General features: G+C 52.0%; 3 protein-coding genes across 3 annotated transcripts; all 3 read left to right on the top strand.

Moving 5' to 3' along the window:
- The first annotated feature begins 3,864 nt into the window (after positions 1-3,864).
- On the top strand, positions 3,865-7,457 carry LOC119096721 (small ubiquitin-related modifier). Its single transcript, XM_037219621.1, has 4 exons — positions 3,865-4,000; positions 4,119-4,184; positions 4,502-4,579; positions 6,833-7,457. Exons 1-4 carry the CDS (start codon positions 3,992-3,994, stop codon positions 6,962-6,964), a joined length of 285 nt encoding a protein of 94 aa, XP_037075516.1. The 5' UTR covers positions 3,865-3,991; the 3' UTR covers positions 6,965-7,457.
- Positions 7,458-12,468: 5,011 nt separating this feature from the next.
- LOC119096671 (death-associated protein kinase related) lies at positions 12,469-21,669 on the top strand. The gene is made up of 8 exons (XM_037219564.1): positions 12,469-13,017; positions 13,515-13,745; positions 14,348-14,486; positions 14,923-15,098; positions 15,730-15,909; positions 16,214-16,364; positions 21,401-21,587; positions 21,662-21,669. The coding sequence occupies exons 1-8, from the start codon at positions 12,902-12,904 to the stop codon at positions 21,667-21,669; spliced, it is 1,188 nt and encodes a 395-aa protein (XP_037075459.1). The 5' UTR covers positions 12,469-12,901.
- A 190-nt stretch (positions 21,670-21,859) lies between these two features.
- LOC119096964 (uncharacterized) lies at positions 21,860-25,091 on the top strand. The gene is made up of 4 exons (XM_037219967.1): positions 21,860-22,180; positions 22,672-22,817; positions 24,096-24,173; positions 24,783-25,091. The coding sequence occupies exons 1-4, from the start codon at positions 21,899-21,901 to the stop codon at positions 24,850-24,852; spliced, it is 576 nt and encodes a 191-aa protein (XP_037075862.1). The 5' UTR covers positions 21,860-21,898; the 3' UTR covers positions 24,853-25,091.
- Positions 25,092-25,337: the final 246 nt, after the last annotated feature.

Below are 25,337 nucleotides of genomic sequence, written 5' to 3' on the forward strand. Positions count from 1 at the left end.
CACCCCAGCTGCCGGTCTGTGCATTTGGCTGCAATCTGCCCGTGCTGGCCGACAGGTGAGGGATCCCGGCACCCCGGCCGCGAAACGTCAATGGCCGATGGGGTCGTGCTAATGTGCACGCGGTAAAACGCTGTCGGTGATTCGTGCTGCCGCCAGAAGTTTTCAAATCGTCCCGCTCTATTTTGCCTTTTGCTGTTTTCATGATCTGTGAACCGTTTTCATCACTTCATTCGCTGCTTTTCTTTGACCTCGGCATCCTTACGCTCTAGGACGGAACGTCATTTTCAAGATATCTTCTCTGATGTGGCGAGCATGTTCCTCTGTTTATAATAAACTGCCGTGTTGACGTCGTTCCACACTGGATCCAGACGTCCTGGAGCCACCAACCATGGCACTATCCTCTGTCCGGCAGGGAGTTCCGGCTACCTTGGACTCCGGGCAAGGCGCCGCCGGCTCCAGGCGCCCGCGCTGACTCGCGGGGACGCCGCTAGGCGGCTCCACTGCGCACCTACGTACCCTGTGATCTTTTAGCTGTGCTGGGAAGGGGTGGGTTGGGGTGGGGGCAGTGTTTTGTTGGTTGTCGTCACCTAGCCGGTGTTGGCTGTAGCCTATCTTGGTCGTACTGTTGTCAGTTAAGCGGATGTCGGGGGAGGGGGGGGGGGGGGATGTCTGGGACCGTGGTGAAGTCGTTGCTGTTCCAGATGCGTGGTGTGTTGTGTCGCGTAGCTCGTGCTCCAGCCGCGCCGTCACGCTCAGGGCTCCAGCTTCTGTCCGGTGGCTCGTGGCCGGCGCAGCCCGGCGTCCATGGACGGCGGCTGTCTGTCGTTAAACGTGGTCTGTCTCTCAGGGCCGTCATCCTTCGCGCGGTGGAATGATGAGCATAGTACGGCGCCGCGTCACCCGCGTTGGCCAGTTTTGGGCCTGGCGTGCCATTCTGGCTGCCACCCTCGACGTGGCGACTTATCACTATTGGGGTGTTTATTCTTCACGTGTATTGTCATCATGGTTGCCGTTTTCCAAAGTAGATTCGGGTCGCATTAGTGTTTGGGGCTGTTCCTGGCACTCGCTGTCGATCGGCGTGCTAAAAACATTCATTTCATTATTCGGGGGGGGGGGGGGGGTCTGGGCTATGTGCAGGCTGCAGACCAACACGAGTGTTGATCGATGCTAAGTAGAAGTGTGCAAATGTTCAACGGCGGGCGCTGGTCTCCATGCGAGTAGGCAGCCAGGGGCGCCAACGACGGCCGGCCGCGGCGTCTCGTGACCACGTCTGCCGTCGCGCGCCGGCGCGAGCGGGGAGGAACAGCGTCGGCGGGGCCGACAGGCTCTCGGACGGGTACCCCATCTCCCGGGCCGGGCGCCTCCACCGTCTCCGGTCGGCGAGCGACCTTCACGGCCGTGCGGACCGCGACGGGCTGAGCCTCGTCCAGCTGTCAGTGCCCGAGGGCATGGCCCGTCTCCCGCTGTTCTCAGTGGGGACCGCCGACAGGGGCCCATCTGCTCGGGGTGTGGCGCGCCTGGGTCGGCCTGTGTGCCGGCGCCCCTCCACCGGCGACGCGAAGCGGGAGGCCGTGGCTCTGTTCGCCGTGTAGCATAGGGTGCCACGGCCCCGCCGCATGTATTCTAGATGTGGGCTGCAGCGGGGCGGGTCGCGCCGCTGCGGTGTTGGTGCCGTTAGTCTAGCGCCGGCTGCCGTCTCCACACGAGACCCTGGCCGTCGGCGTACGTGTGTCAGTCGTGATCGTAGACCGTTCTCATCTCCCGTGTATCATACACATCTCACTGTGGCGTCGTTCGCCGGCTGCTGGCCCAGGCACGATCGTTGTTGCGTTACCCGTGCAGTTATTCTGTTACGAAATATCATATGAAGCGAGACTTCGCGTTTGACTCCCAGTGGAGAAGAGAAGTGTCAGGAACGGTTGGAAACCGGCATCGCCATAAACAGTGGGTGTTCCGGCCAGGTAACCCCCTCCGCTCCCGCGCGGGATGTACTCTCATTCGCTGATTGACTGTTGCATAGAGTGTGTGTTGCAGATCAAAATGTTTCCGAGAATATGGGATCATCCCAGACGACAAGTGACCCTAGTTGCTTTTAAATTCAACCCTCACATCAGCGTAGGATCGGTGTTTTCAATTCCATGAGCAGGCTGTGTGCCACTCCACTCGCTCGCCTTCCCCTTTCCCTTTTCCTGGGCGTCGTGTAAGGGAGGCCGGGTTAAGAAAAGGTAAAATGTTGTTGTCCAAAAAGATTGAAGTAGTTATGCCATGAAGCATCTTTCCAGTCGCACCGGGTATGGAGCAAGTTGAATGCACTACTGCTGTTGAGCCGTGTCTCAGCCGGCCCCGGTGGTGTAACCGCACATCCAAGCTTTGTGGAGTCAACTTTTGTGATTGGTGTTTTGCGCGACAAAGACACGAACAGGCCGGTCTCGCCGAACGTTGCTAAGGTCCAGCCCCCCGGCCCTAGTAATGATTACTGACATGGCTGACACGTTACACATAGGTTATCAACGTGACCTCAACATTACGGTACGGTGTAAAGGACTCATATTCCGGTGCGCATCTACAACGGGCTCGTCTCAAGGCTGCAAGGGTCTGCCCGAGTTTGTAACAGGTAAAGGCTGCATTTTAAGGGACCGGGACGCACGTCATCGGACACCCTTTTTATGGACCACCAGTTACATTGTTGCAGCATAAGAACTGATTCCGTGGCGAAAATGAAGGTCCCTCATGAGTCAGCAGAACATGAAGGAAATTCGTACGTAATTCGCGATGAAAGTGTTTCTCGGTCGGCTTTTAACGTCCGGGATTTTGTAGCGACAGTTTTCGTAGGGAACAATGCGGGTGGCTCCCAAATCACCCTACATAATCAAAAAGCTGATGTCAGGGGCGGAGCCAGGATTGCCTGAAGAGGGGCAGGGGAGTGCAGAACATGCGTCGGCCACAGTGCGGAGCGGTGTGTCGATTCCGGCTGAGACTGTCAGCAATAGTTGTAAAGTAATATGACGGCCTCACGCATACGCGAGCCAATGCAATTCGCGCGTGTCCATGAATCGGGGTGCTTCGTGACGTGATCTTCCAGGTAGGACAAAAGATGATGGTCTTTTCGAGGTGGTTGGTGACGTGTGTCTTTTTTACCCATCACGGGTCAGTGGATTGGAATATTGAGCTACATAGATTAAGTATTAGAGCACCTGTAATGCGTGTCGTGTGAATACAGTACATTTTTCAGTTCCTTCGTGCGTAATGCCGGAGCTGCTTGCTGATGAACGCAGATCCCCCTTTCACTGCACTGCAATTACTGGGTCGCACGCGTGGAGCAACAGCAGCAATGAGAAGCATCTGCGTACACGACTGATGGCCGAGTTGCTGGATTTAATTCAGGAGCACGAGAGCGCTTCATGGAAAAAAACATAGGAGGACCCCAGTTAAAACACATCAATATAATTTTAACCTTCTTGTCGGGAGCCATTTTCGATGTCAATGTAACAATGCGAGCCTGATTTCCCCCGACCATCCCCTTGGTGGTACCTCTGGTGGACTGATGCGAATCGTTATGTAACAGGGGCCTACTTCTTGCCAATAACAACGGCTGTGCACGGCAAATTTCCTACCAAACTGTTACGTGATTTATGGATGACCCAGGAAGCAAAAGTCACAAGAGATAGTTCTGAGAGGTCTAGCAATTTTTCACGCTGAAAATACTCTTACAAATTGCCGGCTGATTTACTTATAATCTTTTAATGTTTTGAAAGCGTAAGAAAGTCATGCAGTCGATGCACCTATCTTTTTCTCGTCAACTCCTGGCCATGGCTGCGTTTTAACAGCAAATCCATTAATTCATTTCCACTAGGTTGACCCCAATCACCGCCACGCTGCCCTTGGTTCAGAAGCGCGCGGCGCCGGTTGTGGTTGTTGTCTGGGGGCCGGTTGCGGAGCACAGAGGACAGGTTTGATAATTCAAGCTTGATTATCAGCCCGATCAGATACAATGGCAGATGTAAGTATTCTGTGGTTATGGGTTGGGGTGTTGTTTGTTGTTGCCGCGACTGATGAGTTGTCGCCCGATTTCGTCATGTGATAGGCCGTGTTTGTAACAGTTGTCCTTTTTTTGTTAGGAATCCAAGCCCGCAGAAGGAGGCGACGCCGGATCTGAGTATATCAAGCTGAAGGTCGTGGGACAGGTACCTATACAATTCAAATAGAAAGGAGTGCTAGGTTGACGGGTACTTGATCGTGTTCGCATATGCGTCGCTATTGTCGTAAATGCCGCGATCGGCATTTCTGTGGAACTGAGTTGTAGTCGATTAATATACCTGAAATTTTTGAGTGCGATGTGTCACCAAAGTGTAAAAGAAATAATTTCTCATTTATTAATGCACTGACTAGCAGTTGAATAGATGTATCCCATCCTATTGAAGATGTCATTGACCATTTCATGTGGAAGGATGTATGGGTGTGCCCCTAGTCTCATACAGTAACAGTATTTCATTGATTTTAGGATTCCAATGAAATACACTTCCGAGTTAAGATGACAACACAAATGGGAAAACTGAAGAAGTCATACAGTGAAAGAGTGGTAAGTGGCTTTAACCATGTGTGAAGCTGTCTAGCATATGTGTTTTGTTCAGCCATCTGGCCACTATCCTTTATCCCCTTTACTTCAAGATCTCTGTTCTCCATCCAGCCCTGCCTATGTCCTGTCATTTCATGATCCCAGTTTCCTTTGCTGTGTCCTGTACTCCAGCTTGCCCTATTTCCTTCCCCACCCAGTCATCTATCCCATTCTTCTTTGTCCAGCTTTGCCATAGCCATTCACACAGGCCTGCCTGGTCCTGCCCTCAGCCATGTATCAGCCCTACTGTCTGTCTACCTTCCCTCTTGTCTTGCCCTCTGGTCACATTCTTGCTCTCTTTGATGCCCTCTGTTCCCTCATATATCATGTGATATGTGCAGTCATTGGTGCAAAATGACTATCATAGTTGGCACCCTAAAATGCCAATCACCATCACCCTGTGAAGTATGCTGGTGTTTTCCATGTGCTGTCTGCTGTGCTGTTTCTGAGTTCTGCTCCAAGACTTATCATCTGTGCTGCCAGCCATGATGTTCTCTGTTCTCTGCCTTTGTCATCTGTCAAGTTCTGCACTACACTACACTATACTGTACTGTTCTGGCCTATTCTCTTCCATCCTGGACACTGCAGACTAGACATGCTCTTGATGTCCTGTATGGATATGATGTCCTGTATGTCCTGTATTAGGCCAAGGGTGTGGCCACATCTGATATTGAGGGACAAATGTGAGCAAAGTGACCTTGGGCACTGGCCCATCCTCAAAGGGAGTGTTCCACACTTGTATGGGGTATTGACCTGAAATAGCCATTTTGAAGACCATTCAGCACAGATCAGGGCCCTGCCTGTCTAAGGCCTGAAGCCCTCTAGTTTATGGCTATGTTCCCCAAAAATGTGTAGACTACTTCATGAAGACTATTTCAATGTCATTCAGGCACACATAACACCATAGCAGTGGGCGCCAAATGACTAGTGCAGTCAGCACTTCTGAAAACGCCAATTAACACCAATGACGCCATAACAACGTCATTCAAATCATGGATCAGGCGCCACTCAAGGTCAAGAAGAATGCTATTGTTCAGCCATTCAGATCTAGCCTCTGTGAGCATGATTTGCAAATATAGTGGGCATCAGTTGGCTCTTAAGGAATGTTGAGCAAGCTCTGCATGCTTCAATGACAAATCATGTTTTATGCAGTATGTTATAAGAAGGTGGACATACTTTCTTCACTTGCTAGTTATACTTGACAATGACTAAGAATAATGCTAACAAAATGATTGAAGATGATGCTATAACCAAGTATGTTAATGCAAACAAACATCCTACACTCACGGATAGATATGCAAGAACATCATGAGAAAGGGCCGAAACACGAGCACATAACCGTTCCAGCACTGCCACAGCCATACCCCGACGAGTTTAGAATACTACAAGCGAGTGCTGGGGTGGTAGCCTTGCACTGTTGTCACACAAGCACACTAACGTCATGCAAACGTCCCATGAAGCATTCAAATCATGATGTATGGGGTGTCGTTTACTTAATAGGGTTATGTTGTCAAGAACAGATTATCACATAGAGGTGTATAGTTAGGTGAATCCATCCCATCATAACTGATGCTTCAATATGTTCAGATGTGTATCATTCCCTTTAAGTTCCTACCATTGTAGTCGTCAAGAATTGGGGCTTTAAGTTTTATGTAGGGGACAACATGGTATGAAATTCGCATTTTTGAATGGAAAGCTCTAGGATTGATAATTTAATGGCTGAAATTTAGGGAGGAGATCTCATCCGGGAAAAGCCAAGGGAAGACATCCCCTACCCTTTATTATACGATGCGGGCCAGACCCCATGGATCAGACTAGGTGGCTTGGCTATGATATTCCTATACTTAGCGGTGGTTGGCCAACCAGCTAGGGTAATTTTGATGTGGTTGGAAGACTTTTGCACCCATCGAAACCATTGCATTTGAACTAAATAGACTTTGTTAGGTCTAGCTTAAACTCGAAACTAAGTGTTTCTCCACCCCAGAAGATAATAATATGTCATGAGTTCTAAGCGTGGTGGAACTCTGGCGGCGGCAGTAAGCGTGAAATTTTGGCCGAGGCAATCGGTCAGATTTATTACGCCATGTAAGGAATGCTATTTTTGGGACTACAGCCGTTGCCGTCCTTCACTCTTTTCTCCCACTGGGAGAGAGTAGAGCTCTCGTTTCGTGTTTATTTGTGAAGGCTGCGTTCAAACTACCCGACGGTCGTTTTCAGGGTGTACCAGTGACGTCACTCCGGTTTCTCTTCGACGGCCGCCGGATCAATGACGACGAGACGCCGAAGGCGCTAGAGATGGAGAACGATGACGTCATCGAGGTGTACCAGGAGCAGACTGGCGGCCGCTGAGGTGCGCTGCGGCCCGCCCCTCTGGCCATTCCCACTGGCCGGCGTCGTGGCCCGGCCCGGCAGGTCACGTGTGTGCTGAGCCGGGCGCCGTCCACGGCCGCGCCCTCCCACGTCGTCATCTCATCATCACTTGCCGCGCGACGCGGTCCGAGCATTGTGAGACGCCCCGACCCAGCGCCTCGCCGCCCCATGTCACCGTAGACGGCGGTGGCTGGCTTTTGTTCGGTATGCAAAGGTAGAATCCTCCACCGATTACTGGGTACGTCCACTGCTATGTCCGGTTAATGAATCCCAAAAGAACTAAACGCATGGTTGGGTCAACTGCTTCCCGCTTGCACTCTGCATCTTGCTTCTGTTGTGGACAGGCGATTGAGACGCTACGTGTTATTCTCTGAGATACTTCGCATGCGACAGCTAATCTGTAATCAGTGTGTTCCGTGTCTGGGAAAAATACTTGGTGTCTTAGAAAATACATTTGTACTATCCATGCTCATCATTCGCTGTGCAGAACGTCGTGTTTTCGGTCGGGACGCCTGATGCCGAAATATGTCCCAACTGAGCTCAAAGCGGTGGTCTAGGAATGGGGGTGGGTGCCCGCCGAACACTAATCAACGCGCCTTGAGCTGCGCAGAGGTGCAACCCAAGGAGTTAAAAAGTAACCCTACGGTTCTGAGCGGAGATTCTATTAGTTGCACGGATGGTTAATAACATGCTCCATTATCCCACGTGTCCAACTACTCATTTAGCACATCGCCGTTCAGATGGCATTTTCGCAACATGTGCCTGGCAGCGGATGCGTTAACAGCCGTCAGAGCTACTGAAGTCACGCCGGCTTGTAGAAGTTAAAATCAACTCGCGGATGCACCGTTTCCTCCATTGCCATACGCCAGAGATCGCGGAGCTGAGCGGTAAGGGATGACAATGCTACGATGCCCAAACAGTTTTAATTATAACTGGACATCTAGTCCCGAGGTGCATAAGTCGGAGGAGGAAGTACGGGTCGACGAGGTCATCTAGTGCTATAATCTTTTGTAAGATTCTGGGATGGAAGCCCGGTCCCCACGCCACCGTGCCCTTTAAGAGACAAGGGCCGACTTCCTCTTTATATAACGACTGGAGGTCATCCAGTCGCCCACACCGCCTCTTACTGTCGTTGGTTTGTCCGTCGCGTTGTCGGTTGTGTCTTGCCAGCTGCCTTAGAATGTTATTTGAGCGGAACGAGGTCAAGTAGGCGCTGCTACCACCTCAGCAGAATCATGGGCCATTTCATTTACAACCAGCCCGATGCGCTCAAGCACCCGGACAGTCGCGCGCTTTCCGGCCCACTTAAGAGCCACCACTTGTCGGAAGATATGACCAAGCCAGGCATTTCTCCTTTCATTTTTCTCAGGACAGCAAGCCTTACAAAAACTGCTCCGCCAATTTCTCTGTACCGTAACGCCTCAGTAATTACATTAGGTCCGACAGTTAAAGTTGAGCAATAGTGGGACGGCGTAAAACCCTTCCAATCGCTACAAATGGCACCACATCCTGCACCTCTCTAATTTGGAGCCATCCGTTGACATTTGCACGTACGTCTGGCATTCGCGTGCGTGCAATGAAGGAACCGATATCAGACTTCCGCGGTCATGCACCTTTTGTCCGACGTACATGGATCTCGGTCACATGCAATTTCCAGAAGCCTCTGATGTGCGCATGATGTGCTTCTCAATGTCTCATCATCCTTTGCATAAAGCGCCTTTTAAGACCCTTTTAAAGTATAAAACCCTCTGATTTTGAACTTGACGTCTGCGAGCTTGTGCAAAGTACTTCAAGGTCACCCAGGCATGCATGATGCCACAGGAACGTTACGCGAATATTGACGTCTTCATTGGCCATGTGGTGCTCAATGCCAAGACAGATATCATCATCTAGTTTTTGGTGTCTAGGGCATGTCCGCACAATTTCTGGCACCAGCGAGCTTCATTTGGCTCTCAACCAATGTAATTCGTTCGGCGAAAGTTTTGAATACCCTGTGCCCCTCAAGCCCTGTGCTACGTAGTACAGAAGTTAGGCAATGGTACGAGTTATGACAGGAATCGGGCGTGGATTCGAATAGGTTGAAGGGGTTGTCCCAGCTTTTCGTTCTTCACTTATCGTTATGAGATGCGTACGACTTGGTCAGTGATACAAGTTTTCTCGAAATGCTGCAGAATAGCTCAGCATTTCGGTTTGAAGTAGCGGGCCCTGCGGAAGGCATTTCATTCGATTCCCTACGCACCACAATGAAAGCAGCACATTTATCTTGCTAAATAGCAGCACATTTCTCTTGACTTTTCCAACGCGTGTGTTCTAAAACGTCCGCAACACGCTACTGTCTTACTTTTTATTTATAAAATAAGTCCTACTAAAGCTGGAAACACTGGTGAAGTGCTTTTGAACATTAAGTCATTGTCCCGTATATTCAACGGAACGTTATGCTATAGCTTTGGTTTCTTCCCTATGGTGTGTATCACAATTACTCTTTTCGAGGCGCACTTTGGCTTTGGGAATGGAAGTATCACATGATCCAGGTGACCATATATATATATATATATATATATATATATATATATATATATATATATATATATATATTGGCATTATATAGTGTGCATATATAGTGTGCATATATATATATACATATATATATATATATATATATATATATATATATATATATATATATATATATATATATATATGCATGTGACACAGGCCCTTGTCCGCTGAACCAATCACAAACGTTATTTTACTCGCACCAGTATGGGTGCGCACGGTGCTCATCACGACGGTGATCGCGGCCGCTGGGAAGAGGCGCAGTGCTGTTAAAAATGTGGGCTGCGTAATTTCGACTGCGAAAATAATTAAAAATCAATATCCTTGTAATACATTGACGGTGCATGAGTGGCACTACCCATTATTGGACGTAGTTAGTCCTGAGGCCTCAGCAGAATGTCTTTGAAATGTACCCCAGAGGCGGGACGCTCAGTACCATAACCGAGCATGTGGATGCAAAGAAACAATATAAAACCACGGAGAACTATGCAAGACCACCAAGAGAAAGGGCCAAAACATGCACGCTTCACGATTCTCGGGGATCTGCTAACAACGCACCAACTGACACGACGCCCCTCGAAAAGTGAGCTGAGTGATTCAAGTGAGCACCACGAGCCACTTCAATCAAGGTAGCCCGCCGCCCCGGTGGTAGTTTCGCCCGACCATCTTGGCAGCCATGCTGACGTCATTCAAAGATTCCATGACGCCATCAAACGATGACGTAACGAGGCGCATGTTTCCGATATACCGAGGCTTTTTTGCCTTGAACAATCTTGTACTTAAAGTCATACCAGTAGTTACCAGTGAGCTTATTCCATCAGATATGATGCTTGCCCCAATATCTTCAAATGTGAAACACTCCTCTACCGCTCCAATCGTCTAGCAGCCGCAGCCCCGGCGTGATGCCGACATTTGTACTTTTACCGCGGCAGCGTTTTAGTCGATATGATTAACGCACGGTCACGGTCGAAGCTAAAAGCAGGCGTGGAAGGCTCGTGTTTTCTTAGGATTTGTTGGGGCTGAATGCCTGGCAGAATCCTAATATTCACTCGCTCTGGCAAAAAGAAACCAATCCATCAGTTGTTGGAGGACAATTCTTAAAACAAAACGTGTGACGTCATTGATCAGATGGTCAGCTCACATGAGTATGCTCCGTTTGAGTACTGCGCCAGTTTCACTGACATTCTGTATTTTGGAATTGCTCAGCGGAAAGGGGCACGGCTTTTCCCGCTGGTCGTTCTGGTCAGAGGCGTGGTGGTCCGCGTGAGGCATGGGTTGGACTTAGCTGAAAGCCTATGGCATGTCCATGTGTCTTTAAAACTTAGTAATGTCCTCGTGTCATCTCCGATGTGAAGTCAGCGTTGTCACTTACAGAAGCGCGCTGGCGATTTGAATATGCTGTTGATGGGACGATAGTGTGCTGATATGACCTGATTAATTTGAACATTTTAGGGTCCAACATTGTGTCACAGGTACCACATAGGTCACATAGGTCTTCAAGCGATCCATCTACTGTGCCATACACTGAAGTGATAGTGATGTGATGAGCCTGGTGTGTGCATACCAGACTGGTCCATCAAAATCAGCCCGAGCCTTTGAAAAGGCTTTTGCTTAAAAATAATATGTTTAGGCACAGTTTGGGTGCAATAACCTCAACACTTGTAATTCTGTGGAATAATTTATCAAATTTTGTTGGAGGCATTACACTAGGCTTTACTGTGTGCATTTGCTGATATTTTTGGTTCAATTCTGCTGTAAAATTGAGTATGTGTGATATATGCATTGTTTTCAGTCCTTAAAGACTCCATGAATTTTGCAACCTTGCAATTATCAGGGTGTCTAAATATTCACAACTAATGGATGGGTTCATTAAAAGTGATTTGTATGATTAAGCAAGCCGGACAGCAGCATCATCACCAACCATTTGATAGCTGTGGCCAATCATTGAGGAGCAACTCCAACCTTCTGACTTGGTATGACCAAGTTATTATTTAGGTGTACCCACTGAGGTCATATAAACCAGCCAGGCATCAGGATCATTTGCTTCCACCATTGTAATTCATGCATTGTAATTCATTCATGGGAGCACAGCAAAACCTCCAAGCCTCATTCATAGGAGTGGTCTGCTATGAGTCATGTAGTCAAAAATGAGGTTTCTTCATATTTTGGTTCATTGAAACAGCATACCTGGCAACTGGTTCATGGCACACAGTACTAGCAGTAATCACCAGCAGCAGGATATGCTATCTTTCTGTGGACATGAGATTGATTGAGGTTGACATGAGCCATAAGATGATTGCCCACTGCTGGTGGCTACTGCCTTTGCAACATGTTCAAGGATGGGAAGTGTTGTGGTGATATCCATTGCCTAATTAAGCTATTTTCCTAAGCTCTGCTCATTAGACCCCAACATTTAATCACTCAAATTATTTGAGTTGTTCATAGTTATATATAGGTGATTATTTCAGTCAAACATAAACTGACATCTATAGTGTAGCATCACCATCATATTGAAAAAAAATAATCCAAGCCTTGTAAATGGATGGATTTCTGGGATCACAGGCAATGCTAAGCAGTGCCTGTTGTGTGAGCCCTGACCCCTACTGTCTGATCACAGTATTCCAGGGCAAGAGCATATTTTGATGGTGAAAGCTTAACATGACACAATGTTGCAGGATCCTTCCTGCCCCAGATATCAACTGACCTTTTATGACCTTAAGGTGTGGCCACCAGCTGCAGGCCATACCTATCAAGAGCAAAGAGTGAGTGCCTTAAGCAACTTGATCCCACCCTGCCACCAGCAGGTGGATCAGGGAGCAGGTGCTGTATCCAAATGAGCCTTCATAACAGATTGTGCCCTTACATGATCTGTCTGTGTCTGTAGTGAATCAAAAGGGGAGGGGTGATATGAAATCACTAATCCACCAAAACAGAACAAATTGAGGCTGCTTTTCAAGGCTTCCAGACTACTTGCAGGCAACATTTGGGATATGCAGGCTCCAGATAAGACATGCAAACCTAGATGTGTTCACATGGTTTTGGGGGACCAAATAAGTTGGAATTTGCAGGGTGTATTATTTAATGCAAGAAGCAATACAGCACCAGCTATTAGTTTTTGCCAAAGTTTTAGTTTCACTTTGAATTGCACTAACAATTAACAAGACTCATGATGTATGAAATAGGAGTTGAAGCTATTGTCCAGACTTCATAACTGTAATTCAGTTGTTAAGTTTATTGTTGGAATCAATAAAGAACACCTTCCGTTTCTCACCACAGGTACTGCTCATTTTCAGACCATGCATCTAACCAAGTGGATTATGATCAAACTGTAAGGGCATTCAGTTGCAAACATATGTAACCATGTCTGGTGAGCAGTACAAAGGATTGGTAAAGCTGTCTGACCACAGTCAACAAACACTGATCAAGAAATGTCGAATCCATGATGTGTATGAAGTGGAACATGCACCTTTTGCAAGGTAATTGAGAAAAGTTTTGATTTGTGTTTCAATGATGTATTGCATGCTTATGCTCCACCTCTTGTGAGAGCTTATGATCTTAAATGCAATACATTGGTCTTTCTCAGTATTAACATCAAATCAGCATAATATTTTCATAGAATTTTTCACATTGGATGGTATGTGTGTTGAATATCTGTGAGCCATTGCCACTACATAAGTAAGAGATGTGCTGTAGTTCAAACTTCTTGCAGGGTGACATTGAAGTCCTCTAGCTGTGTGGCCTGGCCATCTTCATGTCTGCCAGGATCTACCCCATGCTAGGACACCCTCCCTGGAGATGACAATCTGTCTGCCGCCAAGTTCCACCAAAAGCTCTGCCTGGTCCACTCAAGCCAGAAGCACCAGCTGGCCTGGCCTGAAATCTCTGCCTTGCAGTCCCTGCCCTGGAGCCACTTGGAATCCTCCACTGGCCAGGAATCCCTGCCCAGACCACTGACCCCATGCTCCTGGTACAGGGGCAAGTTCGCGACCGTGCGCAAGTCGACGCACCGCGTGTCGGGCGTCACGTTCGCCGCCAAGTTCGTACGGCGGCGGCGGCGCGCCTCCGAGGTGCTGCACGAGATCCTGCACGAGGTGGCCATCCTGGAGCTGGCGCGCGCCGCCGCTGGCCAGCCGGGCAGCGAGCGCATCGTGCGCCTGCACGAGGTGTTCGAGACGCCCACCGAGACGGCGCTCGTGCTCGAGATGTGAGTCGGCAGCGATCAGCTCGGATGACGTCACGGCCGAGGAGAACGGGCCGGCCAGGTGTCGGGTGTTGACTGCCTGAACGCATGCATGAACGGACAGTATCCAGGTGCAGCATCCACTGCAGCTGACCACAGCGTGCTCTTGCGGCCAGCTGAGTTGTGTCACGGTATTGGCCGCATGCTGTACGGGAGCCCTCCACAGCTGCAAAATTACTTATTTGGACTATTTTTGGCAGGGATGTGGTTTCGTAAAATTAGTAGTTCTGGGGAGTTTGAAAAATTGCTCGTGTTATCCCAACAAGGCACAAAAACAAGACTTGATGAACTTGGCTCACTTTCTTAAAGTTTTGTGGCATTGTGCCCCCTGCTCTCCTCCCGCTGAGTAAGACACTACACCTCCATTGCCTGGCTTGCGCTGTGTGCCTTGCCGTCCTCGCGTGTGCGCACTGTCCGCCGGAGCTCACTGGTGAGTGCCGATGGGCTCAAAACTGGCGTCTTCCCGTGCTGCCGTCCACCGCGTATTGAGCGGGGCCGCGACTGCGGTATAGTGGCGCCGGTCGGACCGCACGGCCGCCGTCACAGCGGCGTCCCTCGGCGGCCAGGGTGCCGGGCGGCGAGCTGCAGCGGCTGGTGGACGTGGACGAGACGATCGCCGAGCCGGAGGCGCGCCGCATGCTGCGTCAGGTGCTCGAGGCGGTCGTCTTCCTCCATGACAGGAATATCGCCCATCTGGACCTCAAGGTAGCACTTGCTCGATGTGTGTGTACGTGTGTTGCAGGACTGGTTTGCATGCGCCAGCCGCGGAGTCCTGCTGAATTGCTCGTGTCCGTGCGGTGGCTTCGGCGGGACTTGACGTGCCGTCGGTTATAGCACTGACGTCAGGCACGTTGCCCACGTGTCTGATATGATGTTGGTGTGATCTAACCTGCGATATTCGACCAACCCCGAAACACCCTGCCGACACCGGCGTGACTGATGTACCACTAATGCTGTAAATCATCCTGCTGACTGACTGATGTGGCGCCAACACCCTAGAGAGTACCGACTGATATCTGCCATTTTGTCAGTCAGTTATTGGGTTTAAAGGTTGCTTCAACTACTTGTATTATTTTTGCTGGTTTAATCGGTGTGCCTGATGTGATGCTATCCATATAATTATTGACTGCCGTGCCTGCAGCCTCAGAACATCCTGTTGACGGGGCCGTTCCCCGGCTGTGACGTCAAGCTGTGCGACTTCGGCATCTCGCGTCTGATCGAGCCGGGCGTGGAGGTGCGCGAGGTGCTGGGCACGCCCGACTACGTGGCGCCCGAAGTGCTGCAGTACGAGCCCATCAGTCTGCTGACCGACATGTGGTGAGTGGGGGACGCCGGCCGCCGGCGCCACGTCACGTGACCGGTCGGGCGCCACGCCGGGCGCCGCGCCGGACGCCGCGCCAGCCGGTCCGATGCGAGCCGCGCCACGGCGGGCATCGGGCTCAGATGACCGCGTCATCGCCGGGCAGGGGCCCGGCAACAGGCCGATATAGTGGGGCGTTGTGTTGTGTGGTTTGACGGAGCGAGCGATCCCCGTCTGGTGTCCGTATCTACTGTGGTTTGTTGGCTACGAACGGTTTCGTTTCTTCTTGTTTGGTTGTGAAGTAGAATTATTTGATCATGCAGTTTGCACTGCAGGTGGTACAGGTATGCAATCAAAGATCTGTCAGCAGTGTGTATATGTATCACATGCTCGCAGTATGTACCAGATGGTCCGATGACAGTGTCGGCCAAGTGCATGTAAAAGTTCCGCATTAACGATAAGAAATCGCGCCTGTGCTTGCTGCTCTGTGCTACACCGGCCGCCACCATTCGTTTCCAGTTGTGATGCGCTGAGCCCCGTAAGATCACGCAAGGTGCATAATGTCGTAATTTGAGGGGGGCGTTAGGCCGCTGTTACGTTGTGTGTGCCCTGACGTCTGTGTGTGTGTGTGTGCGCGCTGGCGACCAGGTCAATCGGAGTGTTGGCGTACGTGCTGCTCTCCGGCCACTCGCCGTTCGGCGGCGACACCAAGCAGGAGACGTTCTGCAACATCGCTCAGGGCCAGCTGGACTTCCCCGAGGAGCTGTTCGCCGACACGTCGCAGGCGGCGCTCGACTTCATGACCGCCCTGTTGCTGGTCGAGCCCAGGTACGCTGCGACGATACTGCTTCGGCACTTGACTTAGCTGCGCTAGTGCCGTTGTAATGTGGTTCAGGTAGGCTGTACCGCAGCGGTTGGTATTGTAGCACCCATTCATGCATAATTTCGCTTCATGAAAACTCGGAAGCAGTTACTTTCATTTGGCTGCCAAGGACGGGCCTCCGTTAGTTGCGAGCGTTCGTTCACACAGTGTCGGTTGTCGTCCGTGCGGCGTGGCCGACGGCCGTCGGCCGTGTCGCCGATGGACAGCGTGGTCGCCGATGCCCCTGACGGCGGCCGCACGCGCTTCCAGTGAGCGTCTGTCAGCGCGCACCAGCCTGCAGCACGCCTGGCTGACGCCGCCGCCGAGCGCTCCGCCAGCGCCGGCGCCGGCGCCCCACCTGCACCAGGTCATCATCAAACGCTCCGGCCGCGACGGCGACCCGGCCTCCTTCCCCAGCAAGGTGCTAGGTGCTCGACAAGAACGTGATGTGCTGACGGCCGGGCCGCCGCCCGACACGCCCGCGTCTAGTCTGCACTGTGTCCGCGCAGCAGAGCCGCGCCGCCACCGGTCGGCGCTCCACGGCGGGCACTCCGCTGCTGCCGGCGCTGCTGCCGGCGCCGGCCGTCCTGGGCATGGCCGGTTGTGCCGCCGAGTCCGGCGGTAGAGGAGCGAGCCGCTGGCGGTGCCGCTCGACGTTGCGCCCCAGTCGGCGCCAGATCTGTATTATCTAGTTACGCACGGCCCCGGCCGCGTTTTGTCGGCCCCTGGCCGTGACATTCTCACTGTTAGTTTGCACGGATTTCTCCACGCTTGTGTTAGATTCAGGAGTATGTTGCAACTCAGATCGCGGGAGTTAGATAGCTGGCAGCCGACCAGCGAGTGCGTGATCAGCTGCCGGCGTGCCGAGGTGTAGGGTGTGTTTCGCTTCGCCGCCGCCGCCGGGCGTCCGGCACGTGGTTTGGCGTATCCGCCGCCAGCCTGCGGAGCTGGCGCTGCCGCCTGCCCGCGCGCCGCTCCAGCAGCGGCGGCGGCGGCCCGCGAGGCGGACGCCCCGACCCGGGTACGGCGGCGTACAAACTGAGACAATCGGAGCGCGCGCGCGCGCGCGCCGGACGCTCCGTCACCGTGTCGGGCTCTAGTCGGCGGTGGCGCGCCGCCGCCTCCCGTTCGCCATTCTGTGTACAAACGCGGCGCCAGGGTGGGCGTGTCCAGCACGGCCGGCGGACGCCCGTCTGCGGAATCGGCCCCGGCCCAACCCGGCCGCGTGCCAGGCCGTCGTTCGCTCAGTACTTTTGCGTTGGTTGTTTGCGTCGTGCATCAAGACTACAGTCGTTGACTGTAGGCCATTTTCGAAATGTCAGAACATTTATTCTCTCCAAGTCATGTGCGGTTTCAATTTGACGAGATGACGTCTTGGTTTAGCGAGGCGTGTTTGGTGGCACGAATGCAAGTGATAGGTTTTACGTTGAATGTTTTCGCACGTACTCAACGCGTACGTACTAGACCCTGTACTTCGCGCGGGGGACATTTTGAAAAGAAGGATGGTGTGTTTATTTCGGTAATGCGTTTCAGGGCGCGATATCACATGTCTGTATTCGTGAAAAGCGTGCACCGCGGTGTGCTTGTGTACGGACCAAATGCAGCGATCTGTGTGTCGACCAAAACCAAGTGCCGATGGTTGTCGCAGTGCCACCGCCCCCTCTCACAAGCTTCCCTCCGTAGTGCTCCACGCGTCCCATCGTGTAATGTGCAGACACCACCGATTTCGTGACGTCATGTATTTAGCCCGACCGCTCAAACGGGCCAGCTCGGCTGGCGTTATGTGGCGCCTCGAGTTTCCCCATTGTATTCCATTGGCAATGCCGGCTGATACGATCGTCTTTCCTGTCTCCGTTTTTTCACAATGCGCCAATTGTAGTGTTGACCCTGGCCTGGGTCTGCACTGTTGCGCGATGCTGCATTCCATACAGCCCAGGACCAAGACTGCTGCGCTCCGTGCTGGGCCTGTTTTCTACTTTTTTCTATTAAACTGCTGTTACAAATATAAATGAAATATGATCGCTGGTTTGAGGTGTGCCTAGATGGCCTTTCTTTAGTATCAGTGCTGGCTCAGCACTATCCGTTTAAAAAGCGTTCGCCGAGAACATACGGGGGAGTCAAAACTAAAAATCGGTGGTGGTCTCGGTTGTCCCTACGCGACCTCGGTTGTTGGGTAGTAGCGAAATGCCTTAGGACGCGTATAGCTGTGACTTCGTGTTGGCGGGCACACCAGACATGGGTGACATAGACCTTCATACTATTTGAGTAAGATGCCGCATTTTTTCCAAGGGTGTGACTGAAATGACAGACTGCATCTTGAATCAGAGGCCTTCTGATATTAGACATAATTCACCGAATACCCTCTACCCATGGCCCCGTGGGTAGAAGGTAGGCCAATACCCTCTACCCATGCACACCCGCCACTCATGCCCAGTCAGTGGTGTCCACCCGTTACCCGCTCGTTTGTATTTTTAGCACCAGATCTAAGTGACAGAAGAGTTTCTGTAAGGCTTAGTACTTTTTCTTCCGCGTTGATAATTGTGAAACAACGTAAATGGTGTCCAGTACGACAAAACGAAGCGGGGGCGGTGACATTGTTTAAACTTTCTTCAAGCAGCTGCCCGACATGTCAAAGTCTTTTCCATAACTGTAGCTATGGCCGTAAAATTTCCAACATCTGCGTCCAGCGTAACTCATTACACATTCCGTATGAGTACCCATGGACCTAACCCGTGAAGTCCTCTATCTTGAACTTTCCCGATGACATGCAATTTAGCATACGCGGCAGGCATCCTGACTTCTGAAGGCTCGATCTCAGATGAAATAATGCGTCGAACGGGGCGCTCTGGTGGAAACATACGCTTTCTCGCAAGACCGAATTTGAATATTTATAAGAGAGGTGTCGTGGGCTAATCACGTTTTTTCTTACGCGAGATTTGTTGACACTGATGTTTCGGAAATATCGTGTGGGCACAGTATGTCAAAGTTCATTTTTATGTCGAGGGTAATCCGTTGTTGCTAGTTCATCAAGAGACTAAAATAATCTAGGACTGTTCTGCACACGACCACGAACCAAATCTTCCGGCATGGATAGTGAGTAAAATGCTTTTTGATTTTTTCCGGGTTAAAACCACGCAAACTAGCCCGTGGCTGTATGGGCTTCGTAGGCACCATAACGCAAGCTTTCTCGCTCAACGCGATGTCGTTTGATTGTATTTCATTCTGGAACGCTCATTTTGTAATGACAAATTGTTTGCTGCTGCGAACGATGTCGCGACCATGCGTGCTCCGGCACGCGCATTCCGTGCGTGTCGCCCTCCAAAGCTGGAAGAGCGTTGGATGTGAACAGGACAGTCAGTCTTTCGGGCCACTGCCCACTTGGGCTGCGTAGTATTGAAAGTATTGTATTGAAAGTATTGAAATGCATGATTTTCACCCTCAATAACCTATACATTTTCTTCCAACACCAAACTTTGTGGTACAATTTCCATGCATTTCCACCCAATCCCTTTGTAAGGAATGCTGATTGTGCACCCGGTCTGCGCCGCCAATGCCAGGTGGTGAATTGGACAGATGGCTACCCGCCGGGACGAAAAGCAGTCCTCCCCTGCACAAACATTTTCCATGGTTTTTAATTGACATCGAAGCCAGTATAGCGCATTCTTCATAAGTGGAAGGATTGTCCAGGTCAAACAGGTTCAAAATCTTGTCCCAGATGTGTATTAGGTGACGGAATGATACGCAGTCTACTTCGTTCCGTATGTAGCCCTTTGCAACATACGCGAGGCAGCGAGGCAAGGCTCAGACAGGTCATTACATTTAGAGGCGTCGTCTTTTCCTTTACGTTCGGAGTAGGCGGCAAGGCTGCAAAGCTTTCACCTATTCTTGCCTTTCCTGCCCCGGCAGGTATTTCCTCAGGAGTTAGTAAAGGGTTGATTACGAAGTGGACAAGAGCTGCCATTATCCTAGTGAAGACGCAGCTGCCTTCATCGGTTCTCATCTTGCGTTCTGTAATGAATGCCCAATCGATTCCACCGATGCGTGCCTACTTTGACTTTAAGCGTCGTCTCTAGTACAGAAAAATGTAACTTGTTTAACCACTTGGTCCTCGCACCTCGAAGCCGGTAGGATACGCGATGCGGCATTAAAGAGCATGACTGTCCATCCCGAGACGTCAACTTCTATTACGACCATATTTACGCACTGACGGCTTAGTCAAAAGCAGAGATGATCCCAGATTCGGATGCAAGGATCTGGTGTAAATTCATGGGATTGTACAGACTACAGATAATATCAAAACGCCCAAATGAATAGGTGTAATTCGTAATAAAAGTACGTAATACGTCATACATGGGCATAGTGAAATAAAATAAAGAAATTGACGAATCAACGCAAGATACGACGGACGCAACACTGCAATCGGTGGTGCTGTCACCATTTTCCCATCGCAATCACAATCACAATCCATTCACTGCTTGGTTACCCACCAAACAGTGAATGAACCTTCCATCGGACCATAGGCAGCATTTTCCTGGACGCATGCAATGCCAATCACAAGGCTAGACCTCGGACCCCGTGGAGTCCCATGACATGATTGGATCTCGGATCGCGGGACTCACTTCTATGTCCAGCCGTGCTGCCCGTCTCCCCCGGCCTGCCGGTTACATCAGCTTCCGGGTCTAGACCGCTGGACAACCGACCGTCCGCCGGCTGCAGGCTGCAGAGCCGCACCGCGCTCACGGCGGCGGCGACGTCACTCAGTTCACGACTAGCCCACATGCAATACACTCTTTTTCGAGGATGTAGTTCCCTATTCAGTTGGAGGAGGGGGAAGCTGGAGTCCCCCAACTTGGACTCCGGCCCTTCAAGTTTGATTCGGAAGGTGGGCCTAATCTGAGGAAAAATCTAGTTGTTGGCATATTTTCGGGGTACGTTGAGTCATTTTTCACTCTTCAGCCCCATCCGAGCTCGTTTTGTGAAATTACACCACTGCTCTTGTTCGTTGCGGGCTGCTAACATCATTAAAGCTGCAAGACTACTCGTAGAGCATGCAGCATGCAACATTGAGATGAGAGTTTTATAAGGCTCCGACGCGATCGCGATTTCAATTCACGAGCGAAAGAGAACGCAGCGCTGGAAGTAGCTCCTCGTCGTCAAACATCGCACAGACCATCTCGCCAATGGCCAACGCCCAGTCAGAGAACGAGCGCTGTTCCTAGATGACTGGAACATCAAAAAATCAAACGAATGGAAGCTGCAAGCTAGTGTTGCAATATGTTCTGAGCTGAATGGACTTGAGTGGAGCTGATTAGACCATGTCCGTGGCATCACCGCGGTGACAAACGCTGTAAGGGACGATTGTAACGCTTGTGGACAATGTTCGCCGGCCGGCAGACCAGCGTGCTCTTGAACGAGACTGTGAGCCCGAGTGCGACGCAAGTCTCTGGCTGTCCGCAGATGCCATATACCATTTCATGGACTGTGACGGCTCCCGAGACTGGACCGCCAAAGCCGTACCCGGACATCTCGCAGATAGCCGACTTCTCCGCGTCCCAGCAGCCCCAGCACGACGCGCCCGAGCCGCGAGTCAAGAAGTTCTACCCGGGCGTGCTCGACTCCAAGTACATGCAGGCGGTGGTGCGCGGCGGGCGGGAGGGCCTGCTCCAGTTCAAGGAGAACCCCCGACCCGGCTACCCGGTGCCCTACCCCTGGCCCGAGTGGTTTGACCACGAGACCGGTTCTCCCGCAGGCAAGAGGCGGCACGGAAACAAGGGCTACCCGAAAGGCTGCACGAGCGGGCAGCCGGCGCCGGTGCCGAACTGCACGGCACCGCCGGACGCGCACAGCCGCGTGCCGTCCATGTACGACCCGCCGCAGTACGCCGCCGCCGCCGCCGCCGCCGCCGCCGCGCCCTGCCCGTCGGACGGGCCGCCGGCCGGTTGGCAGCAGGCCGAGATGCGCGGCTGCGACCAGCCGGTGATGGTGCAGTGCCCGCCGCCGGTCGCCGAGCGCTGCCCCACGCCGCCGCAGCAGCCGCCGCCGTTCGTGCGCGCCGCCAACGAGGATCTGTGCATCCAGTGCAGCGCGGCGCCCGAGGTGTACGCCGACCCGAGCAACCCGCGAGCAGACTGTACGCCGCGGCGTCCGGCGCCGGCGCCCTCCAGGCCGCCGCACCAGGCGCGGCCGCACCCCGTGCCGCACAGCACCGACAAAAACTTCGTGCCATCGTACCTGCATGTGAGTGCCCCCTCCTCTCTCTCTCTCTCTCTCTCTCTCTCTCTCTCTCTCTCTCTCTCTCTCTCTCTCTCTCTCTCTCTCTCTCTCTCTCTCTCTCTCTCTCTCTCTCTCTCTCTCTCTCTCTCTCTCTCTCTCTCTCTCTCTCTCTCTCTCTCTCTCTCTCCTTCTCTCTCTCCGCTGCACCGGATACTGAGGAATCAGTGAATAAGCCCTCCCCTAATGACAGTTGGAGAGGTGGTGGCGGTTACCTAGAGCTTTGATGAACTACTGCAGCCATGTTTATCCGTCATGGTGTTAGCGGGACTTTCAAAGCGGATCCCGGGATCTGGGATCACGTCAGGGCAACATTCTGTCTTTCATGCAAGTCACATGAGCATTCCACTAGCACGCACCCTGTGGTACTATGTGGCAAACCAATGGAAACTGAGACGATCAAGACTGACAAATTTCCCCGTTGAATGATCTCACCGCATTCTCTCCCCGTGCGGCAGGAGCCAGAAAACATGGCCAAGATCATCGCGCACGACTACCAGCGTCAGTGGATCGACGAGCGCGACACGTGGGAAGACTCGCACGCCACCTCTAACGACCACCAGCGCATGCGCATGCTGAACCGATGCAGCGAAACGGAGAACAAGTAGGTACGCATGTCGCCGTCGCCCTGCGGTTGTTACCTCACCTGCCTTGATTCAGACAGCCATTAATCACGAGAGAGAGAGAGAGAGAGAGAGAGAGAGAGAGAGAGAGAGAGAGAGAGAGAGAGAGAGAGAGAGAGAGAGAGAGAGAGAGAGAGAGAGAGAGAGAGAGAGAGAGAGAGGCGATTTGGATGTTAAAGGTGGAAACAGCTGAATACCTGGAGTGCGTGCGTGTGTGTGTGTGTTGTGTGTGTGTGTGTGTGTGTGGTGTGTGTGTGTGTGTGGGTGTGTGTGTGTGCGTGTGTGTGTGCGTGAGTGCGTGCGTGTGTGTGGTGTGGTGTGTGTGTGTGTGTGTGTGTGTGTGTGTGTGTGTGTGTGTGGTGTGTGTGTGGTGTGTGGTGTGTGTGTGGGTGTGTGTGTGGTGTGTGTGTGTGTGTGTGTGTGGTGTGGTGTGTGTGTGCATGCGTCATTGGGACTTTACGAACGTGCTCACCTGCTGGGGTTACGGCGTCGCCTATCTCTCACCCCGGCGCAGAACGCGGCGGCACCGCGGGGAATCGAACCCCGTACATCTGGTTTCTCAGACACGCAGTGGCTAACACAGATGGATACCCATACTAGCACTGTCAGGTCAGCATTGTTTGGAACTCATTACACATAAAAGGAGTGCAACTACCCCCCCCCCCCCTCCTCGATGTCCTCAAGGTAGTTGTATCTAAAATTCCGAAGACACAGCAACTATCAAAAGATCACGAAAATGTGCGCGCTCTATGCACTGAGCGCTTTACGATTGAGTACCGAGCAATGCGGTGCCAGTGTCGTCAAGGGAGATAGTTTAGATAGCAGTTTAAAAAATACGGTATTATGGACTTGCTTTCAATCCACTGACTCATGTAAGCGTCGTCGAAAACAAAGCAGCAACAGAATCGCCGAAGTCTAAAGTTTACAGGCATAACAGGGCGTGAAACGGAGCGAGCGGGCGGCAAAAGTCGTAGTTGTCGTAGCCGTAGTTGTAAAGCATGTGCACCCCGTAAGCTTGACTGCAGTCCTGAGTGAGCCAAACGGCAGGGCACACATAGTGCCTTGAAGCTACGAATGACGATCGGTATCACGCCACGTCAATAGAGGCGGTACTCCAAGGGTGTACATGACGCACGGACAAATCATACCGATGTGCGCCGCTCAGTAACCTAAAAAAGTGAAATCCCAGCTGGGGAACAAGTGAAGCGTATCCTAGTGTCTTAATCGACTGGTAGATGAACATCGGTCACCGATTACAGGTTCGTCGAGCACCAGAAATGCGCGCGCGCAGCTAAGGCAGAAATGGCAGAGGGACGGATACCCGACTGCAAGAAACGGTGAGCTCTGGACCGACTGTTCCTTCGACCAGGGCTGAGTTTGAGCCACAAAGGTAGACACATACGCTCTACTTAATCGCACCGCATAGGTAGTTTCCGCGAAGGATGAAGTTTTATGGACTTGTTCTATTCATAAACGATTTACAGACCGAAGCCTGAATCCCATTACACCTTTTTCTGGTTCGTGTGCGTACGTGGTGCCATTGAAAGGCGCGCGCAACCGCAGTTCTGTGTAACGAAACAAATTCCGTCGGCGTTGCATTCTTCCCAGTCGTAAAATCCCCATGGCAGTTGCGCAAGGCTTGAATAGGGCCGAACTATCATCGATGTCGTTCCCGGAGCTGGTGTTTGCACTGAGGCGAGCCACACGGCCAGCAGGTCCGGACTCGTGAGTCAGGAGCGCGGCCCCTGACCCACCCTCCCGGCTGTAGCTTCCCGACCCCTGAGTCGGCATGACGCAGCAGGCGGCGCGCGACCATGACTCAGCCACGCGGGCGCGACGACTCAGGCCAGGGGTAGCGGGCTGCCTTCGGCCCGCAGCTGGAGAGCGTGACCCATGGACGGGAGCGTCGTACACGTAGGTGACCTAGCGAACGCTCCTGTCCGCAGATCGACCACGCAGCGGCCCTGGTACCCGCCCGGCAAGGTTTGTGTGGTTCGAAGACGCTGCGGCTGCTGAACGATCGCCCCGCCCGCCCACAGGAAAATTCCAGCCGTAGTTTGTGGTGACATGCGTGAGTGTAAATTAACTTTGTCTGAGTTCGTGACAGGAGCAACAAATCAGCAGGTTAACATCACTTCCGGTCCAAGTTGTTTGTAATGAAATCCGCTTGTGTTGTTCAACGTAGTGTGTATTTCTTCTTCAATACATAAGACACTTTCCCCGACAGCTTCCGGGTAAACATCCTCCCGATCTCATTGGTTGTGCCCTCGGTATCGTCGCGCAAATCGGGCCAAAGCGAAACGAGACGGCCTCACCTTCGCGACATCGCCAACTGGTGACCGTAATTCGGACCGGTCCAAACGACGAGCATGCGATGCATATGACCAAAGCCTGAGTACACAGAGAGCCGACGCCGAAGTCGGAGCTGGTGACCGCGCCCGCCGCCCGTTGCCGCACACCGCGCACGCGTCGCCGTCACCAAACATGGCCGGGCGTGGCTG

The sequence above is a fragment of the Pollicipes pollicipes genome, unplaced genomic scaffold (assembly GCF_011947565.3).
Source record: "Pollicipes pollicipes isolate AB1234 unplaced genomic scaffold, Ppol_2.1 Scaffold_4295;HRSCAF=5057_pilon_pilon_pilon, whole genome shotgun sequence".
NCBI lineage: Eukaryota > Metazoa > Arthropoda > Thecostraca > Pollicipedomorpha > Pollicipedidae > Pollicipes > Pollicipes pollicipes.

Coding starts and splice junctions, on each gene's coding strand:
- LOC119096721 (XM_037219621.1), top strand. Junction 4,185..4,501: donor AGCTGAAGGTCGTGGGACAG/GTACCTATACAA, acceptor CATTGATTTTAG/GATTCCAATGAAATACACTT. Junction 4,580..6,832: donor AGTCATACAGTGAAAGAGTG/GTAAGTGGCTTT, acceptor GGTCGTTTTCAG/GGTGTACCAGTGACGTCACT.
- LOC119096671 (XM_037219564.1), top strand. CDS start 12,902: ATGTCTGGTGAGCAGTACAAAGGATTGGTAAAGCTGTCTGACCACAGT. Junction 13,018..13,514: donor GAACATGCACCTTTTGCAAG/GTAATTGAGAAA, acceptor CTCCTGGTACAG/GGGCAAGTTCGCGACCGTGC. Junction 14,487..14,922: donor TCGCCCATCTGGACCTCAAG/GTAGCACTTGCT, acceptor CCGTGCCTGCAG/CCTCAGAACATCCTGTTGAC.
- LOC119096964 (XM_037219967.1), top strand. CDS start 21,899: ATGCGCGGCTGCGACCAGCCGGTGATGGTGCAGTGCCCGCCGCCGGTC. Junction 22,818..24,095: donor TGCAGCGAAACGGAGAACAA/GTAGGTACGCAT, acceptor CACCGATTACAG/GTTCGTCGAGCACCAGAAAT. Junction 24,174..24,782: donor ATACCCGACTGCAAGAAACG/GTGAGCTCTGGA, acceptor TCCTGTCCGCAG/ATCGACCACGCAGCGGCCCT.